At 36.1% G+C, this 15,010-nt stretch overlaps 1 protein-coding gene across 5 annotated transcripts; it reads left to right on the top strand.

Moving 5' to 3' along the window:
• The first annotated feature begins 939 nt into the window (after positions 1–939).
• LOC124837672 (formin-like protein 18) lies at positions 940–14,776 on the top strand. 5 transcript variants are annotated; one of them, XM_047313099.2, is made up of 19 exons: positions 940–1,278; positions 1,518–2,221; positions 3,161–3,382; positions 3,472–5,114; positions 5,213–5,336; positions 5,888–5,959; positions 6,759–6,857; positions 6,959–7,000; positions 7,186–7,266; positions 7,356–7,406; positions 7,512–7,593; positions 11,671–11,765; positions 11,923–11,994; positions 12,073–12,189; positions 13,169–13,237; positions 13,315–13,381; positions 13,764–14,098; positions 14,199–14,292; positions 14,466–14,776. In XM_047313099.2, the coding sequence occupies exons 1-17, from the start codon at positions 1,212–1,214 to the stop codon at positions 13,922–13,924; spliced, it is 3,768 nt and encodes a 1,255-aa protein (XP_047169055.2). In that variant the 5' UTR covers positions 940–1,211; the 3' UTR covers positions 13,925–14,098; positions 14,199–14,292; positions 14,466–14,776. The 5 variants fall into 5 exon arrangements, with proteins under 5 accessions (XP_047169055.2, XP_047169059.2, XP_047169054.2 ...); XM_047313103.2 differs by lacking the exon at positions 14,466–14,776 and having other exon boundaries at positions 13,792–14,098; positions 14,199–14,449; XM_047313098.2 differs by lacking the exon at positions 14,466–14,776 and having other exon boundaries at positions 14,199–14,449.
• The last annotated feature ends 234 nt before the right edge of the window (positions 14,777–15,010 follow it).

Raw genomic sequence — 15,010 nt, 5'->3', positions numbered from 1 at the left:
AATTTTGAGAAGTATGTATGAAACCTCGGATTCAAACTTCATGTTGCAATTGTCTATAAATATATATAGTGTTTTATAATTATTTTTTATATATATTCTTTATTATTTTTATTCTTAGAGAAATATAACTAATTTTATCGATTTATATAGAAAACTATTTACTGTGATCTATGAAAAAAGTGAACACTTAAAGTTGGTGTTTACATATTCTATTTCAACAGGTAAACTTATCATATTTTTCTTTTATGCCATTTTTACAGAATCATTCGTCCAAACTGATAAAGAATATTTAACATACAAAACTATCTCTATGCCTAACCCCAATTATCAAAAATGTCTAAGGTAACATCAAACCCTAAAAACAATTTTAACATTAATTTTAATTAATTTGCAAATCCATCTCATACACACATAATACAGGTCAAATAATGAAACACAACACACTTTATACAAATAGTGCCAATGTGAACATTGTTTTGTTAATAATTTAAACAATAAAAAATAACCTAATTAACCAAAATTTACAAAAACAGAGATCTTATTAAACACTAAAACCAAATAAAGACCACAACCGAAATAAAAATCAAAGTATTAAAACCTAAAATAAACGCACCAAATTATAAAAATTATGAAAAAGTTCTAATATAATAATAATGTAATGTTTTATGTGATAGTAAGTGTTAGGTTGAGGCACGTAGAACGAAATCCGACATTAAACATAAGTAACGAACACTTATCATACTATGATGGAGACACGTGCCATACGGAAAATTTCCGAAAATGGAAAATAACAGTAATTAAATTACCAGTAATGGATATCACGTGGTACACGTGTATCCTGGAAGGACGTCCACGTCAGCAACAGCTGAGTGTGAGTCGGTTGGTAACCTCAACTGCAGTGGCGTTATTCAGCTACGATACGATACGAGAAATAAAACGAACGTACCCATCTCCCCCGCAAAACTTTCCTTTTCTTTTCACTGAGAAACAAAAAGAGAGAAACAGAAGCGACGATAAATCCATCCAAACCCTCATTTCGTTCATTCTTGCATTTTTCTGCGAAAGCGCTGCTGAGCGATTTTTTGCCGTAAAGCTTAAGGCAAATCGTGACGTTACGTTAGGCTCTGCCGAATGAGAAGTTGTGGTTCTCGAATCCATCGCGTGGGATAAGGGTAGTGAGGCCTGAATCTGAAGCTTCGCGGACGTTGGCTATGCTCCGCAAATTGTTCTTCCGCAAGCCTCCAGATGGCCTCCTCGAGATCTGCGAGAGAGTTCACGGTACTTTCTCTGCTTTTCTCGTTCTCAATTTGTGGAAAATGATTTAGCAATTCAAAATATATGATTCGAGGAACATTTAGTGTCTGTTTGATTGCTTGGAAATGTGGCAATGACGGGTGGATTGGATTTCAAAGGGAATACTTTGTTCGATTTGAAATGACTTTAACTTGTTATTATCATTAGGAGTTGAGTTAGTGATTGTTGTTGGAATTGACGATGAAGATTCACTGTGAATGTAGTTTTTGATTGCTGCTTCACCACGGATGCATGGAAAGAAGGGAATTACAATTACAAAGAATACATGGACGGGATAGTTGGTCAACTTAAGGAGAACTCGCCTGATGCTTCGATTCTTATTTTCAATTTTCGCGAGGAAGGTACCGAGAGTCAGATGGCAAGTATAATGTCTGAGCATGACATTACTATCATGGACTATCCTTTGCACTACCAAGGTGTTCCCGTGCTAAAAATGGAGCTCATCCACCACTTTCTGAGGTCTAGTGAAAGCTGGCTCTCGCTTGGGCAAAATAATGTGTTGCTGATGCATTGTGAACCTGGTGGTTGGCCTGTTTTGGCTTTCATTTTGGCTGCATTGTTGATTTATAGAAAGGCTTATACTGGGGAGCAGAGGACTCTCGATATGGTTTACAGGCAGGCTCCTCACGAGCTTTTGCATTTGTTGTCACCGTTGAATCCTATCCCTTCCCAACTGAGGTATCTGCTGTATGTTTCCAGGAGGAATGTGGCCTTAGATTGGCCTCCTCTGGACAGGGCACTTATGTTGGACTGCATCATTCTCAGACTCTTCCCAAACTTTGACAGTGAAGGTGGTTGCCATCCCGTGTTTAGAATTTATGGACAAGATCCCTTTAATGCTGATAAAGTTCACAAAATGTTGTACTCAACGCCGAAAAGAGGCAAAAATGTTGGGGCCTTTAAGCAGGTATGTGAATTTGCCTCATGCTTTCAAGTGAATTGCTCTGGGTTCTTTTGTCTCCTGTTTTTGATATTACAATTCGTTGATGTTATTTGGTAGCCAGTACTTTATAGAAGGCATGCACTGATTACATATATCATGAAAACTACTATCCTGAAATTAATTGTTTTCAGCAGATTAAAAGACTCTGGTGTTACTGATACTTTGCCAAAAAATGCCGAAATAAATCTGTACCTGTTCTTGAGATTACCTGCAATCTCATAAATTGTGGCAAAAAGGCTTTCAGATGTAATAGGGAAAAATATCTTTTTCTCTTTTCCTCCTTCAATTCTGGTTGTATTTAAGGCCATTTTGATTTGTAGAATACTTTGTAAATTGTGTTGTACACTTTTCATATGTTTTAAACTTAAATAATTATAAACCACTAAATTGCAGCTCAAACTTGTTTTTCTATTTATCAAAACGAGCTTTAATAATTATGTTTTGGCAACGTGAATTGAACCTCGAAACACATGCTCATAGAGTGATACTGATGAACAACATTGGTTATTGATTTCTCCTTGACAAATATGGGAGCTACATTTAAGATAATTCTTAGTTTTGATCAAGAGGCTGCACTTGGCAGCGATTATCCCAAAAATGCGAAAGGAAAAAAGGGGGACATACTTAAAAGAAGAAAGGAGAAATATGTTTGTAAAATCTATGTTCAGCATTTAAGATATCCTAGTCATATTTCAATACACCTTGTGCATCTAGGGTTTAGAAAATTGAGTTCAGAACAGGCTTGTGCTCTTTAAATTCTAATAAATATTTTTGTTTGTCGAAATTTTGCTGTTGTAATAGACATCGTGTGTCAGCTTATTTATTCTACCCAGAAAGTTGCATCTGGAATCTGATATAATAAATTATGCATTTATTGTGCAATTTCTTGTTTTTGTGTTTCAGGGAGAGTGTGAACTTATTAAAATTGATATCAATTGCCATATTCAAGGTGACGTTGTCATTGAGACTATTAACTTTAATGGTGACATGGAGCGTGAAAGGATGATGTTTCGAATCATGTTTAACACAGCCTTTGTTAGATCTAATATTTTGATGCTTAATCGGGATGAAATTGACATTTTATGGGATGCTAAAGATCACTTTCCAAACGATTTTAGAGTTGAGGTACAACTTGTTTTCAACAGTAATCATGATGCTTCTGATCGTACATTCCTAACGGTGAATTTATTTTTGTGGTTTATGTTTGTATTAAGATCCTTTTCTCAGAGATGGATGCTGCAATAGTTGTTGCCGATAGGACCTCATGCTTTGAGGAGAAGGATGGACTACCAATGGAAGCATTTGCCAAGGTTCAAGAGATCTTTAGCCATGTAGACTGGATGAACCCCAAGGCAGATGTTGCCTTAAATGCTCTCCAACTTATAAGTGATTCAACTATGAATGATAGCTTAGATGAAAAAGATCCTAGAACGCCCCAAGGGAATTTGAATGAAGAGGTACGGTCTTCATTCTCAACCAAGACACCCCCAGTTACTGATATGAGTAGAAAAGAGGACAATACCAACAAGTTCGAGGGTATTCCGCAGCAACCTAGTACACCTAACAATATTTGTCAAGAGTCAACCAGATCTTCTAAAAGGACCTCGGAATCCAATAAATGTCCAACAAGACCTACAAATCTTGACATAAAACAGCAAGCACCTCATCCTGCCGTATCTTCTACCGATACTTCTTTTTCCCCTCGAACACCTCCTTTGAGGCCTCAATCCACTAGTGCTAAAGAAGCTCATGATTCTCCTCGCCAAACAGAATCGCCCCCTTCTTCTTATGTTGTGCCTTTGCAATCAAAACACCAATCACAAGACAGAAGTCATTCATCTATTTCTATCCCTACACCTGACACCCAATTGTCACCTACTTTTCATAGCAAGTCACTGGCTGACACCATTTCCTGTCCTTCAGCTTCAACAATTACTTCAACCCAATCATCTCCTTCACTTTCTTCCAAAAATGTGGATGAGATTCCTCCTATTAAAACAAGAATAGAGTCTTCCCCTTCACGACCTCCAACTCCGCCTCCTCCACCCACTCCTCCACTAAATGATCATAGACGAGTTCGAGCTACACCACCTCCTCCACCACCACCTCCTCCTATTCCTCCAAAGAAAGAACTACATGTTAAAGCTGGACCCCATCCTTCTCCTCTATCACATATGAATGTGGAGCCACAGGTTAGAGATGAACCCTCTCCTCCCCTTTCTCTAAAAGAGGAGCAACCTACTAGGTTTAAACCTCCTTGTTTCTCTGGGCAAGTTGCAGGTTTTACTATAGTACCACCTCCACCTCCACCTCCACTTTCAAGTGAAGTACTTTACTCAAATTGCACTAATTCATCATTGCAAAAATCTATAGCTCCTTCCCCTCCTCCTGGGGCACCTGCCCCTCCCCCTCCTCCCGGGGAACCTGCCCCTCCCCCTCCTCCCGGGGCACCTGACCCTCCCCCTCCTCCCGGGGCACCTGCCCCTCCCCCTCCTCCTGGGGCACCTTCCCCTTCCTCTCCTCCTGGGGCACCTGCTCCTCCCCCTCCTCCTGGGGCGCCTGCTCCTCCCCCTCCTCCTGGTGCACCTGCTCCTCCACCTCCACCTGGAGCACCTGCTGCTCCACCTCCTCCAATGCCCTTTGGTAAAGGAGGTCTGAAATCAGGCAGTCCTTTTCCAGGATCTCATTCTGTGAACGCTCGATCTAGTTCACCAACTAACTTGAAGGGAGTTTTATCGCGAACAATTAACTCAAAGAATAACACAAAAAGGTTGAAGCCTTTGCATTGGTTGAAACTATCTAGAGCAGTGCAAGGAAGTTTGTGGGCAGAGACACCGAAGTCTGGTGAAGCTTCCAAGTAATGTTGATTGGCTATGATGCTTCATTTCTTAGGACAGATTATCCTTCTATTATTATCGTATCTCACCTGCCTTTCCTTTTATTATCTAAATGTAGGGCCCCAGAGATTGATATGTCAGAGCTTGAGAATCTCTTCTCAGCAGCAGTCCCAACTTCAGGTATTGCCAAAAAGTCAAATGTCCAAAGCTCAGCTGGGCCTAAATCTGAAAAAGTGCAACTGGTAATTATTTTCAGTTTGTAGTACCACTAAGATTGCTTGTGGATATTTACATAATCTAGCTGTTTATATCTGAGTGTGATGGGAAAATGCAAGAAAATAATTACTAGGAAAGTGCTATAGTTCCAAGTACTTATAACCAGTGGTTGTCATTTTATGTTGGTTATATGCAGCCATAAAGTTGTAAGTGGTTTCATCTATCAGCTTTTCTTTGAAAGGAAACCTTTAGAGTTGACAAACTGAAGAATCAAAGTTAATGTTCACAAAATTACTTTTGAAAATTTTAGTATGAAACTATTATATTATATCATCAACCCATCTTAAAACCACCAATATCTGTGGTAGTCTCTCCCTTTCACGTATTTTCATGTATAAGAGTGCACTTGCATGGTGCAATGTTGGAAATAATCAGCGTTTTCTGTTTATCTGTGTGACTTAGTTCCTAAAGTAGGTTCTATTTATCTTTTTTTTCTCATTGATATATAGTTTTTGGTCACAACAAAATTATAATCCTCTTTTATTTTTATTTAGATTGATTTTATCACTCCTTGCAGATTGAGCATAGGCGAGCATATAACTGTGAAATCATGCTTTCCCAAGTGAAAGTTCCGTTGCACGATTTAATGGTAAGATTGACATATATGTTTATGGTATAATAATGTAGGAAAGAAAAACAAATGCTTTTTTTAATTAAGATTGAGTCCTAAGGGAATTATGACTTGACTGAAAATTGAATGATAGCTTTGTTCTTTTGATTAATAGTCATCCTAGAATATATTAGTGATTTGTTTTCATTGGGAACTATGAATGTTGGCATAAATTTTATAGCATTACTATAAAGAGCGCAGTATACTTGTTCTTCTCATTCTATTCCTGTTTTTCCATTATTGTTTTTAATTTATTTTTTCTTCACCTAAACTGTATTATCTCTTTATTGGAAATTGGTTTTCGTTCTCTTTGAAATAAACGAAGATCTGAATGTTTTAACATAAAGACTTTTTTCAAACTTGTATGACGGTAGCATACTGAGGGCATGCTGCATTTTTTTGTGTGTTTTCAGTATATGATTTTCATTCAAAGATATTTATAATGATTTTGTAAGTTTACGAAGCAAATTTTTTGGTGCATTTGTTAGAAATTAAAAATAGTGAATTTTGAAAGAGTAAATAAATAAAAATCTATCGTAAAATCTTAATTTCTCGAGCCTACACTAAATGAGGCTTGATATTAGTAAATTGATTGGAATGATTATTTTATTGTGGGAAGGATGTATGAAATAATTATTCTGTGTCGTGATTCTGGAAGATATAAAGTGAATGAGAAGTCTTGGTTTTATATGAAATATCTATAGAACTGTTAACTATTTCCTTAAACCATTTCTGTGTGTTATATTCATTAATAGTGGTTCGTTTGAAATATTCACAGACCTCAGTACTAGCACTGGAAGATTCAGCACTGGACTCTGATCAGGTTGAGAACCTCATAAAGTTCTGTCCAACAAAAGAGGAAATGGAATTACTCAAGGTTGGGAGATTAAATTATGGTTAAATATTATGCTATGTTCAAGTTATAACGAGTATCCTCTTTCTTTTCCAAAATTTCACAACTTCATTTTCTCTGAACAGGGTTATAACGGGGAAAGGGAGAAGTTAGGAAGATGTGAACAGGTATACAGGGTTTCAGGACTTTTTGTTTAGTGCCTGTAATTTTGGATCTCTTCTGTTAGTGCAAGATTTATGAATATTTAAATTATAGCATTGCTTGTACAGTTTTAACTGTAATGGCGGAAACTGCATTTCTATCCTCTCTTGGCATGAATCTGAATTATATTTTCATAAATTCTTCATTACAGTTCTTAATGGAATTGATGAAAGTACCACGAGTGGAATCCAAGCTCAGAGTTTTTTCATTCAAGATTCAATTTCGCTCTCAGGTTAATATATTACTCTTTTCATGGATCTTTACCAGAAAAAAAAATGAATTTAAACTTATTAACAGTTTGACCATGATACTTTTATGTAGGTTTCTGACCTAAGAAAGAGCCTGGTTATTGTGAATGCTGCTTCAGAAGAGGCATGGTTTTTCCTTTTTACTTAAACCTCTTTTTGCAACATGGTTCCTCTCTCTCTCTCTCTCTCTCTCTCTCTCTCATTTTTTCGATTTTGTTTCTTTTTTCAGATCAGGAATTCAGTCAAACTAAAGAGAATTATGCATACAATACTTTCTTTAGGAAATGCTTTGAACCAAGGAACTGCCAGGGGTATGTTTAAACAAATATTCGCAGCAGATAAATGCAACACGAACCATTCAAGTTTATAACAAAGAAAAGTACCATAATTTTTAGAAAATATCTGTAATTTATGGCCTCTGCATGGTACTCAAACTGCATTTCGTGTGATTTTGTATGTGTGAGTGTCCCTTATTTGTTTTCCTTACCTCTTGTATTTTACTTTATTGTTACCCCTCACCAGGTTGTGATAGTAAACTTTGAACTCTTTCTTTTTTTCTTGGAGGGCAACCTATTTTTCCTCTGTTTATTATTCAATTTCAAAAATAAAAGAAAGTCCATCAGTATTCTGCTCCTTTATTCCTTGACACTTCAGATACAAAATTATTTCTCATTAATCATCCATATTATTCATTTTAATTTGGAGAACAATGTGTGCTTGGAAGTTGTTACTAAACCAGCCTCACCTGTGAATGCCAATTAAGACTGGTTTAGTGAAAACTATATTAATTAGATCAATGCCTTTGTTACGCCACATACCTAATCAAAATATTGATGCTGAAATTTTTTGTATCTTGGCTCTTCTTGAATATAAGCTGATACAATGTGTATCAGAGGTACCTGGAGTCAGAGAATGAAAATAACAGAATTGACAGGCAAGAAGGCAAGCTTCTACAGAGCAGAGCTCTCCCAAGCAAGAAAAGAATCTCTCTGCTCCAAATATCCACACTAACGGATCCCAAGAATGATCCCAACATTTTTACAAAGGGAAGATTTAACCAACCCCATTCCCCTCTAACAGAATCAATCATTCCCCAAATACCCCTCCTTTAGTAATAATAGATACCCCCAAAAAGAAATATCACTAGACAATCAATTCTGCTTCTTATTCTTAGGCCTGCGACTATAGATTTGAATGGGGTTATTCCATGTTAAAAATTCAATATGTACTAACAACAGTCACTCTCAACAAAGAAAGGTTGAAGAGGAACAAATGAATTCAAACTTCTGTGTATGTCACAGCAACAAAAACAATGGTGTTATATAACCCTTAACATTACAGTTTCTTCATTTACAAAACAAACTCCCTATTTTACCTCTAACAATTGTCCCTCCCGTCTACTCTGGACTTGACCTCAAGGCCAACTGCTAACAATTCCAATCAAAGTCTGGAAATTGAAGCTGCATTTGATGTAGCTCTCTCTATACAACATCCTCTAAATTAGTCTCCTTCCATCGAATTAGAAACTCAGTCACAACTCTATTATTTTTCTATTTAATTCTTCTGTCTAACGCTGCCAGGGGTTGTGGCACAACTTCTGCTTCTTCATTCATTAAAGGTAGTTGAGTTGAGACTGGCTTGTCACCATGGTATTTCTTCAATAAGGACACATGGAATACATTATGAGTCTTTGTTCCTGCTGGTAAATTTAAACTGTAGGCTACCATTCCAATTCTATCTAACACTTTATAAGGGCCATAATACCTTACAACTAGTCTGTGAAAAGAGGTATTAGTGAACGTATCCTGCCTGTAAGGTTGAAGTTTTAAATACACGAGGTCGCCATACTGAAGTTCTAAAAGTTGTTCTGTAAATATTCTCCTTGAGCATCCTCACTTGATTATAACCACTCCTTAGATCCGGTTTCATCCAACAGGTCTTTAATTAAGGGTATTGGAAATTTATTTTTGACAGTGATTAAATCTGCGACCCATCTTTCTTAACAAAAACTAGAGGTGATGCATAGCAACTTGAACTTTCAATGACAAATCCCGTGAACAATAAAGCTTTAACTCGCCTCTCAATCTCAGGGTTTTGAGTATTTGGGTATTTGTATGGCTTTAACCAAACAGGTATATTACTTTTTGGAATAATCTTATGATCATACCTTCTTTTTGCAGGTAATTGAGTAGGTTCTTGAAGTACAGTCTGAAATTGTTGTAATAAGATATCCAGTTGAAACTGTTGTGTTTGTATAGCAAGCAGCATTGGTTGACCGTGTGTTGTCTTCAAATTTCCTGAAACTAGTAAATTGTCATTGTGATGTTGAGCCCCTTGTGATGTAACTGTCTCCCTGATGCTGAAAAGTCATAGTTAATTGAGCACAACTCCAAGAAATTTCACCTAGTGCCTTAAATCATATCATGCCAAGAATTACTTCGAGATATCTACTTGGCATGGCAAGACGAGAAAAGCAGCCTTGAACACATGATTGTTGAACTTCCATGTCACTTGAGGACACTTTCTTGTATCCTAAGTTGTTTATCAAATGCTACTGTAACTGGAAAATCTGTTATGAAAGTTGTTTTTGATCGTAACAGTTGCATACATTCTTCACTGATGAAATTGTGTGTACTTCCTGTATCCATCAAAATACAACCTTTTGTTTCTTGATTAATCCTATCAATTGTAAAGTGTTTCAACCCATACACCTTGTAAAGCATGTAAAGAAATGTGAACTTGGGAATCATTGACCAATTTCAGACTTTGTTCCACCATATCATTGTCTTGTCTTTTTCTGAATTTGAGTTTACAGCTTCATCACTTCCCTCTTGTGCAAAGAAAATGTCATTTAATTTTCCCCAAACCTCACTCTTAAATCTATGATTCTTATCCCATTTTTGTCACAGAATCTACATAATCCTTTATAAGTTTCTTCACTAATCTCTTTCCTTGAAATTGAACTTTGCCGATGTAGATTTGAAATCAGCAATAGAGGCTTACTGTTTTGATGCAGCTGTGGGATCTTACTGCAGTGTAGTTATAGGTGGAGTTGTGCTATTTTGACTTGCACTAGACCATGAACGTGAATCGGTATTGCACCTCAGAGTTGGTCACTTGATTCTCATTGAGTTTCTTTGTGATTTCTTGGAGGACCTCTTCTTGTAAACGTGTTGACCTCACAGCTTCTTGAATTGTCCTGGGTCTATGGACACAAACAAATATCTCTAACTCTGCACTCAAGCCTGAAAGAAAAAGAAAATACTTGAAGCTGTCTCCTCAGAAATCAATCATCACCATCACCCTGAGCCAAAAGGTTATCAAAATTCTCCAAATATTCAATTAAAGACCCTTCTTGTTTCAGTCTTGCCAGTTCAGCAAATGGGTCAACAAATGCTCCATCGTCAAACCGATTTCCAACATCTTACAAGATTTGAATCCATGTTTTCTGCTTAAAATCGAGGGTTTGAATATAATGGTGTTGCTAATTCTTGTGAATCCACCATCGTCCTCTCCTTTGTGTCCATGCATGTCTCTAGTTCTTTTGTAGTCACCATCATTGCAGGCTTATCCGATACCAAATTGTTAAAAACAATTCAATATCTGATAACAATACTCACTCTCAGCAAAGAAAGTTTGAAGAGGATCAAATGAATTCAAACTTCTTTGTATATCACAACAACAAAATCAAGAGTGTTATATAACTCCTAACATAACATTTTTTTTTTCCTCTTGATAGGATATAATGTGTATGAGAGGAGGAAACAAATTAAAAATTAGTTGTTAGTTGGGTTGTTAGGTTGAGCCTTTCTTTATATAGTAGGGGGGTCTTTGTAGGCAGGGCATGTTTTGGACGTTTTAGAGAATTGTTGACAGGATCATTGGCATCCTGTGTAAAGGGAACATTGTCCTTTGGAGGCATTCTTGTTGTTCTTGGTGCCTAGAATCAATAATACAAGATCTTTTCAGTGAGTTTAGGTGTTTTGCAATGGTGTTCTTGGGTTTCTCCCTCTATCTAGGAACCCAACACCTATACATAACATACTCCCTATTTTAACTACAACATTCCATCTGAAGGATGGTTTCTAACATAAGCACCACCCTGAAACATTAATTATGGTAGGGGGATAGAATATTCATACTCTAAATAAAATCAAAATAATTAGAGGATAGTAAAGTTGGTTATTATGTAGTCATTTGAAAATCTGTAATGTTTATAGCATGATGAATGAGTTTGATAGCAATCATTATCCTTTTCTAGACATATGTGCTGAAAACTAAATAATTCACATTTTGCATAAATTTTTTACTTTTGCTTTAGATTTTTACTGATCGCTATTTATTTCATTTTGTCAATCTCCTATTTATATTTTCCAATCTTTTTTTAGGTTCTGCTATTGGATTCAGATTGGATAGCCTTCTTAAACTAACCGAGACACGGGCACGGGACAAAAAGTTGACTCTTATGCACTATCTTTGTAAGGTACATGTTGCTATTTATTCCCTTTTGTTTTCCTTTTTGTGTTTTACAAAATGTTTGAATTTCTTCCCGTGCTATAAAGTCACTTGTAATGTTAACTTGGGGAAAGATTGTTCTTTTCTTCATCTTCTGATATTAAGATGATCATAATTTTCCATAGGTGCTAGTTGACAAACTGCCGGAAGTCCTAGACTTCTCCAACGATCTTTCTGACCTAGAGCCAGCAGCAAAGGTTCTAAACTTCTCAGATTTTTCTGTTCAGTATATTGATAGGTATTCTACTAACAGTGGCTTAAATAATTTTGCATAGATCCAATTGAAGTTTTTGGCTGAGGAGATGCAAGCTATAAACAAAGGATTAGAAAAAGTAATACAGGAACTCTCAACTGCTGAAAGTGATGGGCCTATATCAGAAACTTTCCGCAAGGTATCATGCCTTTACTTCTAGTATAGTTTATTCACCGACTGTTGTGTTTCCCTTTTTCAAATTGCTGTTATTCATTTTCACTGCTTCAAATTTCATATTTCCACATATTTCACTTATTGGTGAATTGATATATCTACATTAATTAAAGTCAATGGAGTTTGCATTCATGTCACTAAGAGATTTATCAATACAGATTATTATACACACAGACAATAACAAATTTGAAAATTGATTTTTAATCTCTACAAACAATCTTAAATTGACAGTCTGAAAGGTTATATCCAACTAACTAGTCATAAAATAATAAGTGTTAAATTACTAACTTATAAACAATTTAAAATACAATACACCAAGTTTTTGACATTGAACCTAAGCAGTCAAACACGAACCTAGGTCTTTAGATGTAGAGACGTTTTCAGCACCAAAACAGACATCTATCGAGACCAAAACAGCACCAAAACTAATTACCCAGTAAAGAAACAATAGAACCTCCTTCTTCATCAAATGCTACAAGATAAAGAAGAAGAAGCACGTTTAAACAAAAAGCAGAACAAGCGCCCAACAGGATCAAATAAGAAGAAGGAACAGCAGAATAAGCACCCCGGACAAGAAAGCACACAAAAAAGAGACTGAGGCTTCAGATGTCATAGGTTGCTGGGCTTTTATTTTTGGGAAAACGGGTTTAACTCGACTTATCTTTCTATTTTTACGAGTAAGGTCGTGATCCTACCTGATCTAACCAAAATGGACTCTATCATATAATTAGGATCACAGAGGCAGAAAAAAAGACTTCAACCTTATTATCAAGATAGCAATTACAGCTATCATGCCTGTTTGTGAGTGATCTAATGTGAGAGTTTGTAAGTTATGACTTTAGGAGAACGTGTGCAAGATTAAAATTGTGAAGTCCTCTTTTGTTCGCCAAATGCTGTAATAAATTATATGCATTGTCAGGCTTTAACTTAGTTTTTAACCACAGAAACTGAAAGAGTTCCTCGGTTCTGCTGAAGCTGAAGTCCGCTCACTGGCTTCACTATATTCAACCGTGGTAGGCTTTCTACAATATATTATATCTTTTAAAATATTAAAAAGGTTATGCTTTACTTTAAGAGTGCATGTTTACAGGGTAGGAACGTGGATGCATTGATTCTCTATTTTGGTGAAGATCCATCTCGTTGCCCATTTGAGCAAGGTGTGTGAGTGAAATATGGTACTTTTCTTGATAGCGAATTTAAGTGAGCACCTTCTGATTGGTGTATAATTTTTATATTGTTAGCTTTGTACTTCACTAAAATTATATCTTCCTAAAAGTAAGTGCATGGATTCTTCACTTGGCTGCATATATGTGAGTGTTAATATTTTATAATAACTGCCTTTGTTTTTAGCTTCCCAACTTAAAACGGATAATTTCGTTTTGTGCAAATTCTAAGTCTATTCTGGAACGGTATGCAAGGCTTGACTGTGAACCCTTTTACGGGAAGAATGAGTGCACTCTCAACTTGTGTAATAGTATTGATGCCTCTACTTGTATTTCTATACTGCTTATTCTTGTAATTATTTTGAATTTTCTGCAGTCGCGTCAACTTTGCTCAACTTTACCAGGATGTTCAACAAAGCCCATGAAGAAAACTGCAAGCAGCTAGAACTTGAAATGAAGAAAACTGAAAATGAGAAAAAGAAATGTGAATCAGAAAGGATTTTACCTACACCTATCCCGACTGGCAATGTCAAATAGACTCTACTAGCTTTGAGAATCAGTATATACTCTAACATGACAAGGAATTTGACAGGACAAAACCAGGTCTGGTGTATAGAGTTTTTGAGGAGCATGTATAGTGAGTGGGCACAAGTAGTAGTAGCTGACATTGATAACCAAAACGAAGAGGACTGCATTGCAGTGCAATGTTAGGTAACATTTTGAACCCATTGTTCTTGTTCCATCTTTTTCTGAATGTCATTCTCTTCCTCACAGTAATTGTTCTATTTTAAACAATTGTGAATCATAGCAGAAATGGAGAAGTTTGCACGAGTTTTGTTATTAACCAGCCAACATGTATATATCTTCCTCTTCCCTCTTCACTGGAAACTGTATGATTGTATCTTGTAAGTATTTCCAGCAAACCTGGGCATTCGTTATTAATTTTTTCTCTCTCCCACAGGCTTGGTTCTCTGTTAGCAACATTCCCATTGATTTCACATCTGTAATGCAATGGTTGATTTCTTCTTGTATAGCTTATATTTGATGTTTTCTTCTTCTAAACTAATTATCATCTTAGGAGGCCCCAAAAACAAGGGAAAATTCGTGCTCGTGCTCCGTATTATGGAATGCGTAGTGCCCCCGTAACACTATGCTTTAGTTGGAGATTGTTATGACTTGCACGATCAATCGCATATATTTAATACAAGAGTCTGAAACAGCCTGAAAAATTCAGTTGAAATAGTCCTTTTTTTGTTACTAACATTTGTTGAAATCTAGTGTCATGTAAAGGCGCAGATTAAATATTCGTTGAAATGCGTGTAGTTTGAAGTTGAGTTTGATAGAGAAATAATGCTGGTAGAAATTTAAATCAACCCTTTGGGGTCGTAGATATTTTTTGTAGTATTTCGAAAGTTTTAAAAGGGAACAACAGGTTTCTCACTAGAAAAAAAAAATAGTAGTGTTATTTTAATTCTAAAAATGTTTGCTGCTGTTTCACTTGATCAATCTGAAACAGAAAACTGTTTTTTTCTTTCTAAAAGCAGTTCTATTCGCGTAGTTTTAGACAATAAAAAAATTTAAATTGTTCATAAATTAACTAAAAATATTTTGAATTCTATAATT

The sequence above is a fragment of the Vigna umbellata genome, chromosome 1, assembly GCF_029865625.1.
Source record: "Vigna umbellata cultivar VRB3 chromosome 1, Vumbellata_1.0, whole genome shotgun sequence".
NCBI classification, from domain to species: Eukaryota; Viridiplantae; Streptophyta; class Magnoliopsida; order Fabales; family Fabaceae; genus Vigna; species Vigna umbellata.
This window is presented reverse-complemented; position numbering and strand designations above follow the sequence as displayed.

Excerpts from the sequence above, each read along its gene's own strand:
- LOC124837672 (XM_047313099.2), top strand. The coding sequence starts at position 1,212 with ATGCTCCGCAAATTGTTCTTCCGCAAGCCTCCAGATGGCCTCCTCGAG. Across the intron at positions 6,858-6,958 it reads AGGAAATGGAATTACTCAAG|GGTTATAACGGGGAAAGGGA; the intron begins GTTGGGAGATTA and ends TTCTCTGAACAG. Across the intron at positions 11,766-11,922 it reads TTATGCACTATCTTTGTAAG|GTGCTAGTTGACAAACTGCC; the intron begins GTACATGTTGCT and ends AATTTTCCATAG.